Consider the following 20,835-nt stretch of genomic DNA (forward strand, 5'->3'; position numbering starts at 1 on the left):
CTTGGGAGCGTGCAGAGGTGCAATCCTAGTGGGGACAGGTGACACCACTTATTTGGGAGGCCACGGGGATAGATGTTCCCTTGTCACTCACAGCCTGTCTATTGGGAATAGTGAGGTAATACAAAGGTCATAAGATACTGCACAAGCTCTCGCTCCTAGCTCTACTCATAGCAAAATGTAGGACTGCATTTAGGTTGATGGGAACAAGGGCCCCTTAAGTAGATCACTGGCTGCGAGACCTTTTAGAATGGGGTGTGGCGGAAGAACACCACATGCGTTTGACCCGAACGGATGAAAAAGCATCAGGTGAAATAATGTTTTGTGCCCACCTACTTGACAAGTTTCACGACTTTGATGATCCATCCACGGATTAGGACGCTGGGGCGGAGGGGTGAGACCTGGTAAAACTCACCTACTGGTCAGTTGACGACCAGGTGGAGGACCACCACTGAGATGATGTACTGGTTCTAGCTATTTCAGCTCATGGACTTGGTGTAACTGCCATTGCTCTTATGTAATACCTCAAGGAACTTACCTCTGATCCATATGTTGTGTGATTATTCCCAACTAAAGCAAATGCTTCAGCATGTTATGACTGATGTGACAGGTGTGGGGTCGAAACTCAAGCACTGGTTCTTTTGACTATGGTTGTGTGTTTTACAATGAACAAAAATGAAACACAAAAAAAAGTTTTTAAAAAAATGTTGTAATTGGCTTTCACCCAATTATAACGTCGTTACTTTAACCTCGGTCTGTTCCAGTATAAGTGTGTGTGTATAAATATATATATATATATATATATATATATATATATATATATATATATATATATAGTCAATGCAGAAAACGTGTTAAAGCTTAGGTATAGTTAGGAAAACTACCCAAATTTTAAAAAGTATAAAGTTATAGGTATAATTTTAACTTACAATTTATTCACCATCATTATACGTAGGGGACCTCGTTAAACACCCTTTTCAGCTCACCAATCAGATGCCGAAATGTGTCATTCTGAGCACAAATAAATTGGTGGCTGGAATTGGCATGGCACTTTTCTGTTTTGCCACAATACCATTGCGACAAACGAAACAATTATTGACATGCACACGCACACACACACATAAAATACACACACACAGCTTATTATACTATGCTTGCATTGTAAAGGCATGCACAGTAAAGGCATTCTGTGCACTGTAAAGGCACTGGGTGGTACTGGCACTGCGTGGTACTGGCACTGCATGGTAATGGCAATACGTGGGGATGGCAATGTGTGATAAAGACATTGCGTGGCTTGGACTGCATGGTAAAGGCGTTCTCCCATGCAAATGTACAACAGTCAATGAATGAAGGTGGCTGACCCAAAGCCTACATTATACTTCTTAGCATTCTTTTTTATATTTATTGAAGAAATTATAGCAAAGGTGTTACAATGTAGTAATTACACGGCAGATGGTGAGAGATGAAACAGGATCTCTTCTTTTATTTAATGCTCCGTGAAACAAGTTAACATCAAGGAAACATCCCAGCCTCCGTCTGCACTCCTCAGCTGCCGCTCGTATCTCGCGACCCTCTCAACTCCACACGTTCAAATAGTAACATTCAATTTCTCTTATGACCTAGTGACATTCTGACTTACACAATATAACACTTCTCCCTCCCCTCCAAACACAAAGAAATTGTTTAGATCATTAAATGTACAATATCGAAAAAAAGAAAACAACAGGATGTAACAGGACATTAAAATGAAATATCACTCTAACTTATAGTCTTTAAGATGTGCAGGTATCTGGATTTTTCTGTTTGACCTCCTCAAATTGGATTTTTCCATGGAATTATTTTCTTCTTCATGCAGATTCCTTGAAGATATGCTTCTTGCAGAACTACTACTTCTTTCAGTTACACTATCCTTAGCACCTTTTACCGTTTGAGTAAATTTGACAACTCTATTTAAATTCCAAACCCTGTAATCTTGGGTCTTAACAGCATTGTTAAAGAGCCTTGTAACTTTTATTGGGGATGAATATCTTCTCTCACTTTTTCTTGTAAAGGGTTATTTAATCATAACCCAATCACCAACCTCAATGAGTGTTTTCTTTACACAGTTTTTTCTATCAAAGTTCTGCTTACTCTTTAGCAATTTTTCATGTTGTTTAATTTTCCAATCACCTTTTTTCTCTTTCCTTCTTTTCCTGTCTAGTAGGTCATTAACCCATTTAGGTTCTAGGATTGTATTTCCACGTCTTCCACAGAAAAAAGAAAAAGGTGTCTGACCAGTAGAGGAGTGAGGGGTGTGGCTTTTCTCAGTACCTCCAGCTTCCAGTCCAGTTGGTTGTCTTTTGCAATGGAGATGGTCTCTTTTATGACCCTATTAAACCTTTCTACCATTCCATTGCATTCTGTATGATATAATGCACAAAGTTTATGTTTAATGCCACACCCACTCAAAAAGTCATTCATTTCTTTGGATATCAACTGCACTCCATTATCAGTGAGAAGATTTGAGGGAATACCCTCCTTGGTTATTAAATCCTTCAGGAATTCAATGACTTTGCCCGTCTCAATGTTCTTTGTGAACCATACTTCTGGCCATCTAGAGTACATGTCCACCACTACAATTATGTAGTCACTAGAATTCTTGCTATAAATGGGTCCCACAATATATAAAGCAATGTCCGTCCGCGGACCTTTTGGGCTTTCTCTAACTACCATCGGTTGTACCCTGGGCTTCATTGCTTTTTCACTTATCGCACACTGTACACACACTCTCACTAAACGCTCTACTTGGGTATCCATACCAGGCCGAGGAGCGTAACCTTTCTTTTGTTTTAGAAATATCCATATGACTGCTATGAGCTTGGTTCATTAGTTGGTCTCTAAGATTAAGTGGAGGTACTAACCTCGTACCTCTGAATAGGTCTTGACACACCGCTAGTTCGTCTTTAATGTTCCAATAACTTTTACTTTCGAAACTTCCCTGATGTATACTTTTCCACCCTTTGCGTAATAACTCTATTATTTCAGTTAGTAACTTGTCAGATAAAGATTCTTCACGCCACCTATTCTCAGAAATTATTTCAAAATCTATCTCACACACATATTCTGAACCCTCCAAGTTGGTGCCTACCGACTCATCATTTTGAAGATGAGAATTGGGTGTAACTAATCTAGACAAAACATCAGCAGGAATGTTATCAGCACCAGGGACATATTGTACAACAAAATCATATTCCTGCAACCCAACAATCCACTTAGTGATCCTCCCCGAGACAGAATCAATACCTTTGGAACAGAAAACCTCACACAGGGGCTTATGATCTGTCCTCACTACAAATGAACCACCCCACAAGAATTTCTTCAATTTCTGACTTACACAATATAACACCAGGCTCACAAAACACACAATTAAAACTAACTGTAGTGAGACCTGAAAATGAAAGAGGTAACAGAATAATTAAAGACTAAAGGCAAGAGGCTAAAATGGGCAAGCGTCAAAGACGTTTGATTTCTACCAACCTAACAATGTCAGTCCCGTTTCCAGTCTCACTGCAGAATCCAACAGTAGCTCTTCTCTATTATCAATACTGGTTTCTGCCAGAAAATGTAACTGGAACCATTCAGCATACTCTGTGTCTGTCATCACCTAAATTAAAAGGCAAGAACAAATATGGTAAAACACACTCATCTAGTAACTTCATTAAAATAACCAACGAAGTGTTATCAGTTGCAGCAACTCTATTACATCCTCAGATTATTAAAAACTCTGTATCCGGCACAATGTAGACGAACTGCAACCTAGTCCAGAATTTTGCTGTACAGAATCCTAACATTATCCGAAATCAACTCATACGGAGGTCGGTCGCACTACTTTAATAACCCATTATATGCACTCAAAAAACATTTGGCGCTCCTTTGTCCTGTTCAACAGCTGTGTAAATAACCTTGAAAAAACAAGTGCTTTCAATTTCAAATAAAGTACTCTCTTTCATACATTAGTCAAAGCAATCTAGGAGTGTTCCCGTTTGGACTGCATCAGGGACAGGCACAATTACAAAATGTAAACTCAGTCATAATGAAAGAATGCTGGCGTGCACGGTATCCAACAAAAGCTATTTGGTTGTTATCTCATCAACAAATATGAAACCGCAAAGGACAACTTTACAAATAAGTATGTTTGAGTTTGACTCGAACTGAGAAGAGAACCGGGAGAAGAATGAAATGTTATGTTGTATGAAAAATAACACAGAATAAGGGAACCCAGAACATGCATTTCAAATAACAATAAAATAAATACAAATAGGCCTTAAAACAAACAAAAAAAAAGCAGCCTAGTGTCCCCATCTACCTAAAGTTGAAGACGGCAAAGGTGGCTCCTTCGCAATGGCGAAGAAGCTTCGCCCCCCTGGTTAAGCCAGGAGATGAAAGATAAAATATAATTTTATTATCGTTTTATCTTTCATCTGCTGGCTCAGCCAGCAGTGTGTTTGGGGCGGGTGGGGCTGAGGGAGGAAGGGAGAATGCACTAAGTGTGCACGTGTGTTTGACTGGCCGCCTGAGGTCGCGCAAACACACAGGTGCGCTTATGTTTTTCCAGCCCAGCTGTAATCACAGCCGGGCTGGAGAAACAGCAAAGATCCCAGGCTTGGGTCTGAGCGGCACTCCGAGCTGCTCAGACCAACCCTGACACTGCTTATATGCTATGTTTAGCATGTAAGCAGCGCCAGGATTGCTGGGGAGCCAGTGGTGGTGTCCCAGCAAAAGCTGGGGCACCACAAGAAGACCAGAGGAGCAATGCGGCAGCGACGACGGGAAAAAGGTACGTTTTTTTAAATAATTATATTTTTGTTATTTATATCACCCCCCGTCCATCCCCCAGATCTGCTTTGGCTGCTGATAAAAGGGGGGGAAGAAGGGGAAGAGGGTAGAGTTACACACATTTTATCTAAAAGAAGGAAGACTAATGAATCATAGGTGTACGCATAAAATGAGTACTGATTCGCTTAGACTTGTGATTTATCAGGGATTCACAGAATTCCCTAAGATTAGTCTTAAACACCTATGAGTCTCTCCAGGCCGACTATAACTTTTAGCTGAAATGTACATTAGCACATTCAACTTTTATTCACTACCAAAATTTATTTTTTCCCACATTCCCATGAATTTTGGGGGTGCTCTATGTACATTATCACCCTGGAAACTCTTACTAAACCACTTCTTGATGACTTGCAAGTGATTCTAAGGTGGAAATTAATGTGCAATATCTTTGGTGATAGCCACAGAGCTCCAATGTTGTGGATGTTAAAGGCAGGCCTGCTTCTTTATTGATTTAACTTTTTGGCCAGTTTTTCAACAGCTTCTAGTCTGGCTGCCTTGTCTCGTAACAGGTCAACTTTACTAGAAACTGCTAGGCGAAGAAAGAATTATAAAAAAAAATGACTGGTCAGCAATTTAACTGTCATGCTCAGAATTTGAGATTTCTGGGAGTTACACAAATAAGGTAATACCCTATACCATACATTAAAAGGTGCATGTTAATGCCAGTTATACCACTGCTAAAGTGCTTGTGCTCACTCCCCTAAACATAGTTTGATTGGCATACACCTGACTGGCATATTTTATTTACATGTAAGCCTAATGTAGAGTGGTATACCATATACTCAGCTAAGAGCCAGCAGGGGAGGCAGGAAACTGTTGAACTTCAAAGAACCCTTCTGGAAACTTCTCACAACTTCTAGGAGCAGGGCCTCGGATCATAAAAATAAGACTCTCAGACCCGCTCTTCAGTTCACTACTGGACCTGCAGAAGGACTCTCAGAGGACTGCCCGCTGCTGTGACCTGCTATGCATTCTACCACAGTACTGTTGTACCTGGAAGGTCTGCTTTGCAGCCTGGACCCTGCCATGAACCTTCAGAGGCCAGCCCTGGTGTGGAGCCCTGCATCTACTTCTGCACCCACAACTCCAGGGATGACTCTAAGCGCTACTTTTGCTGGCCTCTTGCTCGGAGCCACAGGGATAGAAAAGGTTCCCACCATCTTTAACCAGCTACTGGGCCCAGCCTGACTGAGTCCTAAACCCCCAGGAGGTCTCCATCCACTCCTGGACCCCTGGTTGTGGCGCTTAAGTGCCCAGATGGCCAATTTCACATAAAACTTTAAAATATCATAACTCTGGTTCTACTAATTGGATGTTTATGGTTTTGATTTCTAATAATTTATGACAATTGTCCATATTTTTCTAAATTGGTTTGGGATTTTTATTGTGTTGTGTTTTCACTGTATGTACTGCTGTTCATGTACTGCACAAATACGTAACACATTGCCTCTAAATGAAGCCTGACAGTTTTTTGTGCCAAGCTACCCAGGGTTACGCACAGATTTATTTAGTGACTTTGTGACTCACCCTGCAAGGGATTGTGGCTATTGCTAGACCAGGGCTCACAACCCAGTCAACCAGCAACCCAATTTCTCACGCTGTGTCACAAGTGATGCAGGATTAGATTTCCATATTACCTGTTGTAACATACTGGTCTCGAAATTCCACTGGTTAATATTCAGAAACTCAAAAGAAAAGGTATCACATTATTAGATGTAGCCGTAAGACTAATGCTGGGGGACAGAATATACAATACAAAATATACAAAGATGTATTGACAATGCTATTGCAACATAAGACCTTTTTATTACTGCATCTCTTATTCTAATGAATGGTCATGAAAATGATAAACGATGTGTTTCACTCAGTAACATACACCCATTTTCAAGGGACTTTCAGATATTCAAACAGCACAAAACAGCACTTTGTTTTTCGTACACGTTTTTATTTACCCACCCAATCTATACTCTGGATCATCAGTATTTGCATAGGTTTCTAGCTAAATGAGGGAGAAAACCTAATAGTTTAAAGTGTTAACGTATTCAAAAAAACGTATGAACTCCTCTGTTAAAAAAAAAAAACACTAAAAACATGCATATCGTTTGAAAATATGTACAATTGGACAGTAAGGGGGGTGAGGCAGAATCTGAATACTTTTTGTGCTCCTAACAAATACTAGTATAACTCCAAGTAAAAGCAGGTATGTTGTAGTTTAGAATACATTTTTTTCAAAATCAGTTAGAGAAGTAGTTTAAAATCACGACATAATTTGTCATTTAAATGAATGCTTTTTGCAAATGTTCAGCTTGATGCATAAGGTTTACAAGTACAAAATCTATTAGCAACCCATACATATCACTAACATTTATGTCATCCATTATTTAATACAAGTAGTTAGATGACTGGTAAACACATTATCTTAATGGCAGAAAAACTGGAAATTAGACGATCTTCTTCCAGTTACTGTGGGGTTTCAGGAAAGTTAGTGTTTTGATATTTTTTGGTAGCATGTTGACCACATGTATCCGAGATATTGCAGTATTCTCTTTTCATCACTCTGATTTAAGAGTTAGTCGAGTCATTGCAGACACACCCATGTCAATTATATACATTTTGTATTTGTGGGAATGTGATCCAATTAGAAAACCTGATAGCACATGAATGTTATTTCCATGTATTTTTATATCACACAAAATACATTATTACTACTACACCACAAATATCAAACAAGAGTATCAAATTATTTTTGCATGGAAGACAGAACATGTATTGGTTTGAATTGTCGAAGCATTTTGACTGCTTATTACTACCATTGCTGCTTATTGTGAAGAAAGCCTTTTAATCTCATGCTTTGCTCAAATATTAAAAGTAGTATTTTTCTATACGATGGAATAAAGTGAGGTGGTTGTGAAAATAAACGCCTTTGTTAGAATAATGCATTTATGCAACGCTACAACTTTTCTGTGTTCGTAGCAAGAGGCTGCCTTAACAGGAATATGTTAAAATGTTATTTTCCAAAGAGCATACCTTCATGGCTATACACAATGTACGAAGCCCTCCTTTGGCATACTCGTCTAAATGTTTCTGGGTTAGTTCTTTAATCTGCTCCTGGCGCTTTTCCAAAACATTACTATCTGAATAAAAATGATAAAGAAATGATCATGACATATCTGTGCAACTCACGCCATTAGTAACCTATGATAATGTCATGTAGTCATTTAGCAGAACCAAAAGCATTTACTTTCATTGTTCCAGTAGTTTTAGTGGAAGAAAAAGACACAAAATGCTAGAATACAAATATGTTTTGCTCACCCAGGTAAAACATTTCTTTTTTGAAAATGGTATTTAGTAAGTCACTATATTAACTAACAAGCAACAAAAAACTATTGTTTGAATGATATAAAGAAAACTGCAAATATTACTTCGATGCGTTGATATGGCTTTTACTTGCTAGAGCACTTCATACAAATATATTATAGTCTTAAGTCTCAAAAGCCTGGGCTCCAAGCAGAATCTCTGCTGCAATAGTCACCCGGGGATGCACACGTGGACAAACCTGGATCTGTTGTATACACCTACATGCGTTTGTCAAGCCCTGTACCTGGGGAACAGTGTCATGGGAAGGATCTGGGACTGGCCCTGACTGCACACTTATCAGAGGGCCAAGGACCATAAACAAAAATTCACTACTTCAAGAAAACTAGACAAGGGGATGGTCGTCCTTTTCGGGTCCTGTCATAGGACAGCAGAAAACAAGATAGGGTTACCTATTGGTGTAGCAAATACATAGGGAGAGGTGGACAAGGTCATCAAGTTTCCTAGGGTATATACAACAGGCATTGTGAGCCTTTTGACTCCATCTTATTCCTTTTCAAGCAAGGGGGGAAAAGGAAGAAAAAAGGGTCTGGTTCCTAGCGAGAGAAAATTAGATAGAGGTATTTCAGGAAGCCTTCTAACTGCACCCTTACCCTGATAGGGATAAATAAGGGCGCCAAAACCCTACAATGTGTAGAGAGGCTTGAAGTACAAGGAACCTTCCCAAAAAGAGCCTGTTATTGAGGATGTACACCTTAATAACACATACTGGGTAAAGGGAAAACCTCGACTGGAATATCAGACTGTTTATCTGAACATCACAAACAAGGTGAAAGAAAACCTGGAATGGAATGGATGAAAACTGAAGAACTGAACATCATCTTGGCCTTAAAAAAGGCAAATGAGACTCGAAGACTATTGATGAGTAAACCTGACTCTCCTATTTCCAATTATGTAAATAAAGGCATATCTACATTCACAAAAGTATACACACGATGATCACAAAATAAATCACACACAAACGTCATCGTTCCCCTCATGGTCAGTGTAGCATGCTTTCTGAAACTGTCTTCCGATTTTAGTCCGTTTACTATTTTATTATTTTCCCTATGATGGCTGTCATTTCAAATAGCTTAGAAGCATGAAGTGGTCTTGTGTGGCACTCAAGTAGGAGCCACTGTTCAAGGTATTCCAAATCAGCAAGTTCATTCAACTCAATACTTCTAGCTCAGCCAAGTTTTTACAACACCATTTAAATAAATGTCATGTCTTAGACTTCAAATCCAAAGGTATTTTCTCTCTGTGTCAGCATTAATACTAGGCTAAAAGAAAAGTACAAGCTGATTTTAACTCATTTGAGTAGTGAAATCAGGCAGATCCTGCAGGACCTTTTATGTGGTTTTATGAAGGTTTCATGTCACTTGCTCTCATTTGGCTTCACCTCATGTAATCCCAGTGGTATACTACACGTACAGTGACTGAAACACATTTAAGTAATTTTGAATTGAGGTTTTTGACACTCTCTTATGGATACATTTTCTGGATAGACATTCCAGAACACTGCCCAGGATAAACGTTTTAGATCCCCCAGTACAGAACGCTAGCTGGACTGCAACCACCCTACAACCCACTGAGTAATATTTGAGGGGAGATGAGTTTGAGGTGCTGACCAAGCCTGAGATGTAGCACAGGGATGATTAGTGGAATCCAGACCCTTTCGCATCAGGGAAAGGCACACTCAAAAACTCTAGAAACAAGGGCTATATTTTACAGATTTATTTTAAAATCAAAATCCTATCCCAGTGCATACACTACTATTTTTAGCTATCAGAAAATCAGAACAGTAGCCACATCATATACCAGGAGTGTGAACAGTAAAAAATATTATAATGTATTTTTGAATCATCGGGAAACACTTGTTATACAGGAGCAGGAACAAATGCTTCCATCAATTGTAGAACATACTGTTGAAGTCGCCTACAGATGGAGAGCCACTGTCTGAATCATTAAGTGTTTTTCTTCTGCTATTGGCAGATTGGCTACGTCAGGATATAGTGTACACTGAGCCACAACAGGCCAGGCAGCCCGGTCACTGGTCACTGGACCCATTCTGATCTTTTGGGCTACGTGGGGTAGTTGACCACCAAACAAGGCCTGATATTTTGGATAACCTAACAGGACTTCTAAGTTGCAAAGGGGTTTGTAATTAGCAGGGACCACAGCAGCTCTGTGTGTATTACAAAATCCTGTAATGGGACATGCAGCATCAAACTCCACCCATAAGTAAAATAATTCAAATGGGTATGCAGCATGTGCATTTACAACGAAAATTACCCCACACCCCTTGTTAGGGACACTTCTAGCAAGGAACTTTTGTGTGACTGGTCCCCTGAAATTTACCACTATCAGAACAGGGTGTGTCATTATAAAACAAATTTAAAATGTGAGATTCAAAACTGAACCTAAAATGCAGAAAACCCTGTTATAAGTCAAGTGCCTAACAAATACAAACACCACAGTAAGGAAGCACCTATCTGAGCTGGAGAAATGATTCAATATTTCAATGAACATTGCCACTAATTGTACTAACTGGTTTCTTGGCTGTGTTATCCACAACACTCAATGTCGAGAAGAACTTGCCACACAGCAAAAGGTTCTGTGATATATTTTTTGGCCCAACATTCCAGAGCACCACAATGGATAAGATGTCCAGGTCCCCTGGCACTAAGGAATTTGTCAATGTACCAAACTGAGAAGAAAGCCAATTGCAGTGCAAACCACTGAGCATTATTTGAGTGAGATCAGTTTCAAGTAATGCTTAATCCTGAGAGATAGCACAGGGATAATTAGTGGAATCCAAATCCTCTCATCGTAGAAAAGCACACTAAGAAACACAAGGAAACAGGAATATATTTTAAGGATTTATTTGAAAACCAAAATCATATCCTAATACAATCAATATGAATATCACGCCGCCCTAGTGCACGGCTTACGTTGTCGTTCTAGATCAGGTTCAATCACTGCATCTAAATAAAAAGGAATGGCGTCTTGATCTGAAACATAAGATAACTCACTGGTTTAAGACACACTCCGGTAGTCCATGTGATCTGGCGGGGTGAGAAGAGTTCACAAGTAGGCTATGAACCAACATTTACTCCAGATGACTGTGGAGTTGTTAATTTTAGACGACCCATTATGGTGGCAAAATTCCTAGACGTGTTAAAACATCTGGCAGGTGCTCAAGGAAGAATTAGAGCCTTACCTCTGGGTTTTTACTATAAGCCATGCCACTGGCAGGCCAAAGAGCAGGTGGTCAATGGGAATACCCATGTTAATTCATCTAGTTTGGTTCCCATTGTGAGCCCCTCCATTCTCTTAAGTAACCACTTCCCCCACTAAGTAGTCTTCAGGATATTGATAGACTTTTAAAGCTGAATGAACCCCCAATTTTTAATCCCCTCTTCAGACACCTGATATTAACAGCATTGAAGGGATCATGTCTCCATCTATGAACACAGTTGTTTATCAACCGACACTGGGAAGGAGTCCTCAAAACAGTACCCAAATTAAAGAGCACTTCATTTTCTAAACCCCTCAAATTGTTAGCAAGGAATATTGCAGGGATTAATACCAAATGTCCAACGAAAATTGGGTCACCTTTATAAAGGGTTTTGATATAATTTGTCTTCAAAAAGCTTGGGCCACAAAGGACTTTAAATGTGGACAGCATTCAAATCATTTGTAACCCAGCAAGTCCATCCCCCTTTGGAGGGGTAAGTGGTGGGCTCGGTATTTTGATTTAGGATCATTTCTCCTGTTCTAAAGTAGTTATTGTTTTCAACCTCTTGTCCCAAGTACTGTTACTGTCTGGTTTAGTTCCAGTAGGCCTAATGATTAATAACTTATCATAATTTGTTTGACCACCATTCTTCAGAAGTGGTGGACATATTTACCGATTATGTTGCAAATCGTAAGTACAATAGGAGTGCCTGCTGCATGCGATAGATGGTTGATTTTAATGGTACCCGGTGCCCTTTTAATGGGTCTCCAGTTTGCGGTCTGGTTTATCAGCTCAAACAATAAATGGCCCACTTTAAGCACACTGTTTACAGGGATGCTTTGAATAATATGATTTTTAATAATGATCTTATGAGTGTGAGTGAGTGTGGCCCAGCTCCTCGGTATGAGCTCCAGTTTTATTTAACTGTAGTAGAGAACTCTACTTAGATTATATCTAGCCAGGTTACGCATGGGCCATGTACATTTTGGTTCTTGCTTTTCCTCAACAAGGCTCCTGGTTTGAAAGTCTCATTAAGTGCCCTCCTGATAATCTTTCAGTTCAATCTACTGTCCTTTTTATGCTTTTTTGTTCCCTTTATAAAACAGTACGTCCCGGTTTTTAGTACCAGTGTTATGGCCTCTGAATTCTAAATCATACAAATTGGGCTTCCAGTCTCTACAATGGTTAGATTCGGCTGAATTGTGTTGTTCAGTCCCTAACTTTATCAGAGTTGAGTTTAGTATCAGGAATAGACACTCTTGGCTAATTTTTCTTTTATTATGTTTTATAAGTATACATTTTTTTAGTATCTGTGTTATCTTAATAATGTAAGGCCTTTTGTGATATCTTTGATATCTTAAATATGCAGTTTTTATTCTATTTTTTTAATATGATTTTTTTATGTGTCTTTTAACCTTGTTTTTAATTTATTATTGAATTGTATATATGGATATATTTATGATGTACTTTTATGGCATTACATTTGCTAAATAAAGTTTTGATTGATTGAATGGTTACTTTCAGAAAAATCAGCAGACTAATAGCCACAAGGTTTACTAGGAGTATAAACAGTAAAAACTATATTGTAACATATTGGTCAAATAATAAAGCTCTATTTATATCAATACTTAGGTTCACACCCTTATCTCTTTGGGTAATGAAACTAATCTTAACACCAAGAAAGGGCTTAAAAAATTGAGTTTCAAAGATGGATTTCATCCGCATACCTTCTCTGAACAATAATGCCACGGTGCAGTGAAATAGCACCTGGTATTCTAGTCTGCCTTAACAGGCAGGCAGACACACCCACAAAGTGAAGGCTAAATGTGCCGCCACATAGCCTTCAGCAGAGGAAGGTGGTACGATTATGCATCCCTATCTTTATTCTTTGCCACAAAGTTCTCTTGGGTCTATTTATCTTAGCTCTCAGTTTCATAACATTTGATCATTGTCGAATCTTTTAAAATAAAAACATAAGATGAAAGTCCCTTAGCACCCTTTCACTTACTGATATTCTGTAAAACTTTGCTCATTGTTTAAAAACAAACGAGAAGTGAAATTATTGCCTTCCATGAAACCATGCTCATAATTCAAAACAATTTTTGGAACAGAGAAATCTATTCAGACCAATAACAATATATTCAGCCAAATGTGTTTATCAAGTTACAATGAATAAAGACTTGAATAAATGTGCACTTTATATTTGCAAATGCATATCTAAATAACTAACACACGCAATTCAAGAAGGGGAATACCTAAAAAAGAAAAAAATTATAATAATGACATCACCTTTACACTGTTCCCATTGAATTCCCATCAATTGCTACACATGCCATTAGTCAATGATACTGAACATTTAAGGTTAAACACTGGAAACCTGGTCCTAATGGCCATATAAATCTGGTCATGCCTGAAGCACACAATCTGTTAAAGAAGCATCAGTAACCGTGAACAAGCAAGATTCATATTGTATTAGTAAATCTGGAATACCTAAAGTCTTATACACCTTTTCCATTCATATACTGTTTTGCATGTGATAATAATTGTATGCCACATAAATACCTATGAGCACTGTGGGATTCAATTAGAGAGATTTAAAGGAAGAGATGGGAAGTAGAAAGAAAATAAGGGAAGGGACAAAAGGGGGGGAATGAGCGCTGTGTATTATCTAGTGTTCCTCAAAATGTAAACATCACACATTAGAGGTGGCATGATCTACTGGGTTAATGTTAAAAGTAATCCATTCTGAACCCAGAGGCACATACATCCTAGTGGCTGTTTCATGGCTCAGGAATAATCATACTCCTTAACACACTCTGGCCTGGTGTGGACTTTCAGAGCTCCAAACCTCACCCTAGTTTGGATGGTTAGCTGCTCTGAAGAGGCTCCTGAGTTTCAAACGTTCAGTGCCACCTGCAGCTAGAAATCATGTATGGGGCATCTTCATGATAAATTAAGGGTGAAAGTCCAGAAACCTGCCCATTTTGCTTCAGCATTTCACTGGCAACAACACCTACATAAATGTACACTAGCTGGGCCTTGTGACTAGTGAGCTGATGGCATAAAGTGTGACATCCTAGCACTGGAGTAATGTTTCCTTACTATTATTATACTCTCCTGAATTTCAAATAGACTTATTATTAACATGATACCATGGTAACTATAAATGTCACATGTGGATCACGTTAATGTTTAAAGTTAGAACATCAGTGACTCTTGATCTTATTAGCACATAATTTCATATAACGAGCAGGGCTGAGTTGTTATGTTCCTGTATGCTATTTAACTATTTAGTTTTATCGTTTATGATATATATATATATATATATATATATATATATATATATTACCTACTGGTGTTTACCAGTAGGTAGTTACAGTTAGGACAACGTTTCCATAGAAAAAAGCGTTTTTGACTTGCCTATATCTTTGGTACAGTTTGATAAATCTTCACAGAGTTTTCCCTCCAAACAAATGTGCTGCGAATCTTGTTGCACATGGACAGTTTTGAGGTGATCAGTCACGTGGGGACCAAGAAGAAGGGGAAGAAAAAAAAAAAAGTCCCATGGGACCTTTAGACACGACTACAGCCTGAAACGCTGGACACAATTACACCAAATTTGGCAGAAAGATAGCTTTACGTAGACTGTGCTTTCGCTTATTTGGTGCAATTTCGTCCAGTAGTTTTGTAGCTATTAAAAGGAAAATAAACTTGTATTTCTCTGGCCATGATTAAATCGTGAATTTTTTGCAAATGCGCGCACACAAAGAAGTGCTGTAATTTTCTGGCCACCATTTTATCTTATTGGAGAGGGATCCCAGGGCTGAAAATAGTCATAAGTGATATAAGGGGTCAGGGAGGAGGTACCCTGACACAAGGGTGTGATATAGGGGTGTCAGTGTCAAATTATGGGTTTAAAATGATTTTTCTTCAACAAGCACAATACCCTTAAATATTCGAGGATTTGCAAAAAAAGAAAATCACACTCATTCACTTATACATGAATTCAGAGACTCATACGCCCACTCACACTCCCATTTTGATACTCACACACCCACTTTCAGACCCACTCAGAGACTCACGCACTCACTCACAGATCCACTGACAGACAGGCCCTGTGGCCAACCCCCACTGCACACAGCCAAAAGCTGTGCACAGCACAGGCTTATAAGGGTTGGAGGCAGGCCCTGAGGCCAACCCGCCACACACAGCTGAAGGTCGTGCATGGCGGTGGTTGGATTAACATAGTAATTAAAATTGCTTTACATTAAAAACAGAAATTCACTGAAAAAGGCAAAGGTTACAGAGACATTATAGTTAGGTTCTGAATTTACTTGTACGGACCCATGGAATATCAACAACTATAACTTGCACACTAAGGTAAACTATAACTCACGCCTTCACCATGCACAGCTAATTAATTACTCCAGATATTATGTCATCGATGACATCTTCTATGGTATTTTTGATATCATCACTGCACCATTTGCAATAAAGTTATTGGTAAGAAAACTCTGCATGGCAAGGATTTGAGTTATAGTTACTTTAGGGCGCGGGTTATAGTTACTTCAGCTGAGCCCAAAAAAAAAAAAAAATGTCGGCAGGAAATGTTTACTCTATCCCTCTAGCCTTGGTCCTGACACCCTGAGACCACCCCATCCAAGACTAAAAAGCATAAAAATAAATAAATAAAGGAGAAATCTGTGGATGGATCCACGGATTTGTCCGTGCTCAAAAAAACAAAAGTGGTCTCCTGCGTTTGAAAATGCTTTCGCCACGGGGTGGGCCAGGCCTCGGGGGAACTGCGTGAAAAAATAGGAGGTGGGCGCACGGGACTCACCTTCTAGGGCTTATACTACCTTCCTGGGACTGTGCACAATAAATATAGGGGGGTACTGCACAGCACCCCTGCACCCTGGGGACCACCATCTCCCCGGGGCTAAATTAATATTAGTATTAATGGGGGGGGGAGACATGCGGACCCCCGCGCCCCATGGACCATCACCTCCCCCTGGGCAACATATGCATTAAGTAAGAGGGGGGGGTCCTGGAACACCTCTGGCCCTGGGGACTGCCACCTCCCTGGCTATGATTTAGAGAAATGCGGGGGGCAAAGTTGCCCCCCGCAGCGCAATGACCACCACCTCCACAGGGGAACATATGAAAAACCTTCAAAGGGGGGGGGGGGGGCCCTGCGGGCCCCTGAGGACCGCCACCTACATGGGGCTACTGTAACATTAAAAAAGGGATCGGTTGTGGACTGCCGGCCCCAGGGACCACCATCTCCCCAGGGCCAAGTTGAAGAGATTGAGGGGGGCCAGCAGCCCTGCTTGTGATGCAAATATGACCCTGGGGACCGTGAGCCGCTAGGGCCGGCTCCTGCTACAACCCAATGTGCCCACCCTCGGGAGAAAGCTGATCGATTTTTCTTGGCGGCAGCTGACATCGCTCACTAAGCAAAAGCAAACATAAGTCTGCTTTCAGCAAGTGGGAGCTGTTAAACAGCTCCCGCTTATTGAAACTGGAGTTCTTAACTCTTTCCCTGTATGCACGCTATTTAGAGCACCTCCGGGCTTGCGGGAGCAATGCCGGCTCCCACAGGACATGGGCAGCAGGTAGGACAGCAGGGACCTTGAGGCTCCACCCGATGGTCCCCATAAATACAGATCGGCAAGCACCAGGCACACAGACAAAGGGGCTGAGAGGAAGGAGAAAGCAGAGAAAAGAAGGAACAGGCAGGCACACAGACAACAGAACTGAGAAGACAGAGAAGGCGGTGAGAAGGAGAGACAGGGAGGCAACAGGCATGCAGATCACGGGGGGATCCTGGAGAAAGCAGTGAAGAGGGCGAACAGGCAGGAGGCACACAGATCACAGGGCTGAAAGGCAGGAGAAAGTGGTAAGAAGCATGGACAGGTAACAACACGCAGTTCACAGGGCTGAGAAGGAAGAGAAAAAAAATCTGTAAGAATCAGGGAAAGACAGGCAGAAGGTTCGCAGACTATGGTGCTGAAAGGACATAGAAAGCTGTTAGGAGGAGGGACAGGCAGGAAGCAGACATGCAGACCATGGGGTTGAGAGCTCTGAGAAAGTTGTGAGGAGGGACACACAAGCAGCAGGCACAAAGACCATGGGACTGAGAGAGGGCAGGATGTAGTGTTAAGGAGGGACAGGCAGGTATCAGGCATGCACAAATGGGGCCTAGGAAGGAAAGACAGGCAGCAGGCAGGAAAAATACGGGACTGAGGAAGTAGAAAGAGGTAAGAAAGAGGGACAAGCAAGGCAGTAGGCACGCAGACCCCAGGGATGAGGGAAAGGAGAAAGCAATGAGAATGAAGGGACAGGCAGGCAGCATGCACAAGATCCACGTGGCTAAGAGGAAGGAGAAGGCAGTAAGGAGGGACAGGCAGCAGGCACAGAAACGATGGGCTATGGACCTGGAGAAAACGGTGAGAAGGAGGTACAGGCAGGCAGTGGTCATACAGATGACAGGGCTCAGAGGGAGAAAGAAGTGAGGGAGGGACAGGCAGGCAGGCAGCAGACCACAGAGCTGAAAGCCTGGAGTAAGCGGTGATAAAGAGGGACAGGCAGGCAAGCAGGCACACAGACCAGAGGCTGAGAGGGAGGAGAAAAGGGTGTGAAGGAGGGATAGGCAGGCACCCGGGACACAGACAACTGGGCTGAGAGGAAGGAGAAAGCAGTGAGAAGGAGGGAGAGGCAGGCAGCAGGCATGCAGACACTGGGCTAAGAGACAGAAAAAGGTGTTGAGAACAAGGGACAGGCAGGCAGCAGGTATGCATACCATGGGGTTGAGATCAAGGAGAAAGCAGTGAGAAGGAGGGACACGTAGGCAGCAGGACCACAGACAAAGGTGGTGAAACCACAGAGAAATTACTGAGAAGGAGGGACAGGCAGGCAGCGGGCACGCTGACCACAGGGCTGAGAGGACATAGAAAGCAGTGAAAAGGAGGGAGAGACAGGAAGCAGGCAAGCATAAACAACAGGGTTGAGAGGAAGGAGAAAGCGGTGATAGGGAGGGACAGGCAGCAGGCATGCAGACCACAGGGCTGAGAGGACAGACAAAGTAGTGAAAAGGAGGGACATGCAGGAGGAACGCAGAACACATGCTGAGAGGGAGGAGAAAGTGGTAAGAAGGAGGGACAGGCATGCAACAGGCATGCAGATCACGGGGCTGAGACCAGGGAGAAAGCAGTGAGAACGAGAGACAGGCAGGCAGAAGGAACGCAGATCATGGTGCTGGAAGCAGGGAGAAAGCTGTGAGAAGGAGGGACAGGCAGGCAGCAGGCATGCAGACCAGAGGGCAGACAGGAAGGCGAAAGCAGTGAGAAGGAGGGGCAGGCAGATAAGCAAGGAGAAAGTAGTGAGAACAAGCGAAAGGCAAGCAGCAGGCACACCCGTTTTTGTGTGCCTTCTCCCTGCTTTTCCCTCAAAAGCTGTGCACATCGTGTGGTTGGATGCACACACAGGGATTAGAGGCACACAGAGGGCCTGCGGTGTATTAAAAAATGTAGGAACTTCACTGAAAAAAACCCACATGTTAAAGGGCGTTATAGTTAGGAAATAGAATAAAAATCTTTAGAAATTCACTAACAAAACAAAGGTTACAGGGACGTTAAAGTTAGCAAATAGAATGCAAAACAAAACTTGAAAATTCACTGAAAAACAAAGGTTACAGGGACGTTATAGTTAGGTATTGAATTTACTTGCAGAAAACCATAGAAATTCAGCAGTTATAGTTACCAGTCCTAACTATAACGTATGCCCCTGCAATGCGCTGCTTAAGACCTCACATATTACATAACTAATGATATGGTCAATTATATCACTGATGACATCTCAAATGACATTACTGATTACATCATCCACCCAAAGAAGCCCACAGCTCAATCACACACCCATACAAACCTCTCATACACCCACTGACAACCTCACACAACAACCCACATACCCATTCACACACCGATACAACTACACACAAAAACACTCACTCGAAAAATACACTCCCACAGCCATTTGCTTTCTCATATATCCAGTCACACAACCACTCACTTTGCCATGAAATTACTCACACACCATCATATATACCCATAGACCATTCAGACAGTTATGCAGCCACCTACACAGCTAATACAATCTTCACTTATTCTCATATACAGCCCCTGACTGAGCCAATCACATACCCATACACCCACTCATATGCTCACTTACTCAGCAATACAGACCCCAGACACCCAGTCATACAGACATACAGACACCCAGACAGTCACTCAACCATACAACTACTTGTACAACCACTCACTCACCCGCACAACAAATAACACAACTAGCCACTCATGCAATTATTCACACACCCACTCACTTAGTCATATAGATACTAACACATATACTCACTTCCCTATACACTCACTGATACAAGTACACACACACATTCACTAACACTCACTCATGCAGTAAATGATACACCCACTAACTCACACTCATACAGATGCTGAAACAGCATCTAGCTCACTCAAAGAGCCACTCACTCAGCCATTTAAGCACTCACTCACTGACCACTACAACTACAGAGAAAACCACTCACACTTAGAACTACTCCCACATCCACTTGTTTACCCTTACACCTACACAGAAACCTCACTCACTCAGCAAAACAGCTACTAACAGCCAGTCACCCAACTGTACAGCCACTCATACAATCCCTCGCATGCAAGTGCAGACACATCTATATCCACTCAGTTGACATACATTACAAATACTATCACTGATCAGTAGTCCTGGAAGAGTACTAATTTAACGTATGCAATACCTTAGCATGTATCTTTAACTTATGTAAAGATATTTTTTTTTTTTTACACACTTACAAAGCCTGGATGATGTCATCACTGATGTTATGAATGATGTAATAGGTGAGGTCATAAGCAGTGCATTGTGGGGCGTAAGTTATAGTTAGGGATGGTAACTTTGTAGAATTTTATAGCACAAACATCATGCCTGATGGAAGTGGAGTGCTTTACATGAGGACAAGATTATGTTGAACAAGGTCAAGTTCATTTTTGTTTTGCAAGAGGCCATGAAGTGATTTGCCTAGAATCTCACAGGATGTTGAGCAGATGCTGGGACTCTAACATGGTGCCCCAGTTGCCCAGCTGTTGAACCCATAAGAAGGGCAAAATAAGTCCTGGGTTGCTTGTGTTTCAATTCAGGGAGGACCTGTCTTGGCAGTTCAGGCTGGACTGTTCCCTTTGGAGCAGGATCAAGACTGATTTGCATATAGCTGGGTCCAAACTGAGTTGGCATGTTGTGCAAAATAACGATGGATGGACTGGAAAACAGCCCTAAGCAATTAC

General features: G+C 41.3%; 1 protein-coding gene across 5 annotated transcripts in view; it reads right to left on the reverse strand.

Moving 5' to 3' along the window:
* ATP10D (ATPase phospholipid transporting 10D (putative)) overlaps positions 1-20,835 on the reverse strand; it is a 614,572-nt gene that overhangs the window by 178,487 nt on the left and 415,250 nt on the right. For all 5 annotated transcript variants that reach the window (XM_069201689.1, XM_069201684.1, XM_069201678.1 and 2 more), the window contains exons 13-14: positions 7,900-8,006; positions 3,514-3,640 (exon numbers count right to left, since the gene is read on the reverse strand). In XM_069201689.1, coding sequence (XP_069057790.1) covers positions 3,514-3,640; positions 7,900-8,006 — 234 coding nt within the window. The remainder of the gene's footprint in view (positions 1-3,513; positions 3,641-7,899; positions 8,007-20,835) is intronic.

Source organism: Pleurodeles waltl, chromosome 1_2 (genome assembly GCF_031143425.1).
Source record: "Pleurodeles waltl isolate 20211129_DDA chromosome 1_2, aPleWal1.hap1.20221129, whole genome shotgun sequence".
Taxonomy (NCBI): Eukaryota; Metazoa; Chordata; class Amphibia; order Caudata; family Salamandridae; genus Pleurodeles; species Pleurodeles waltl.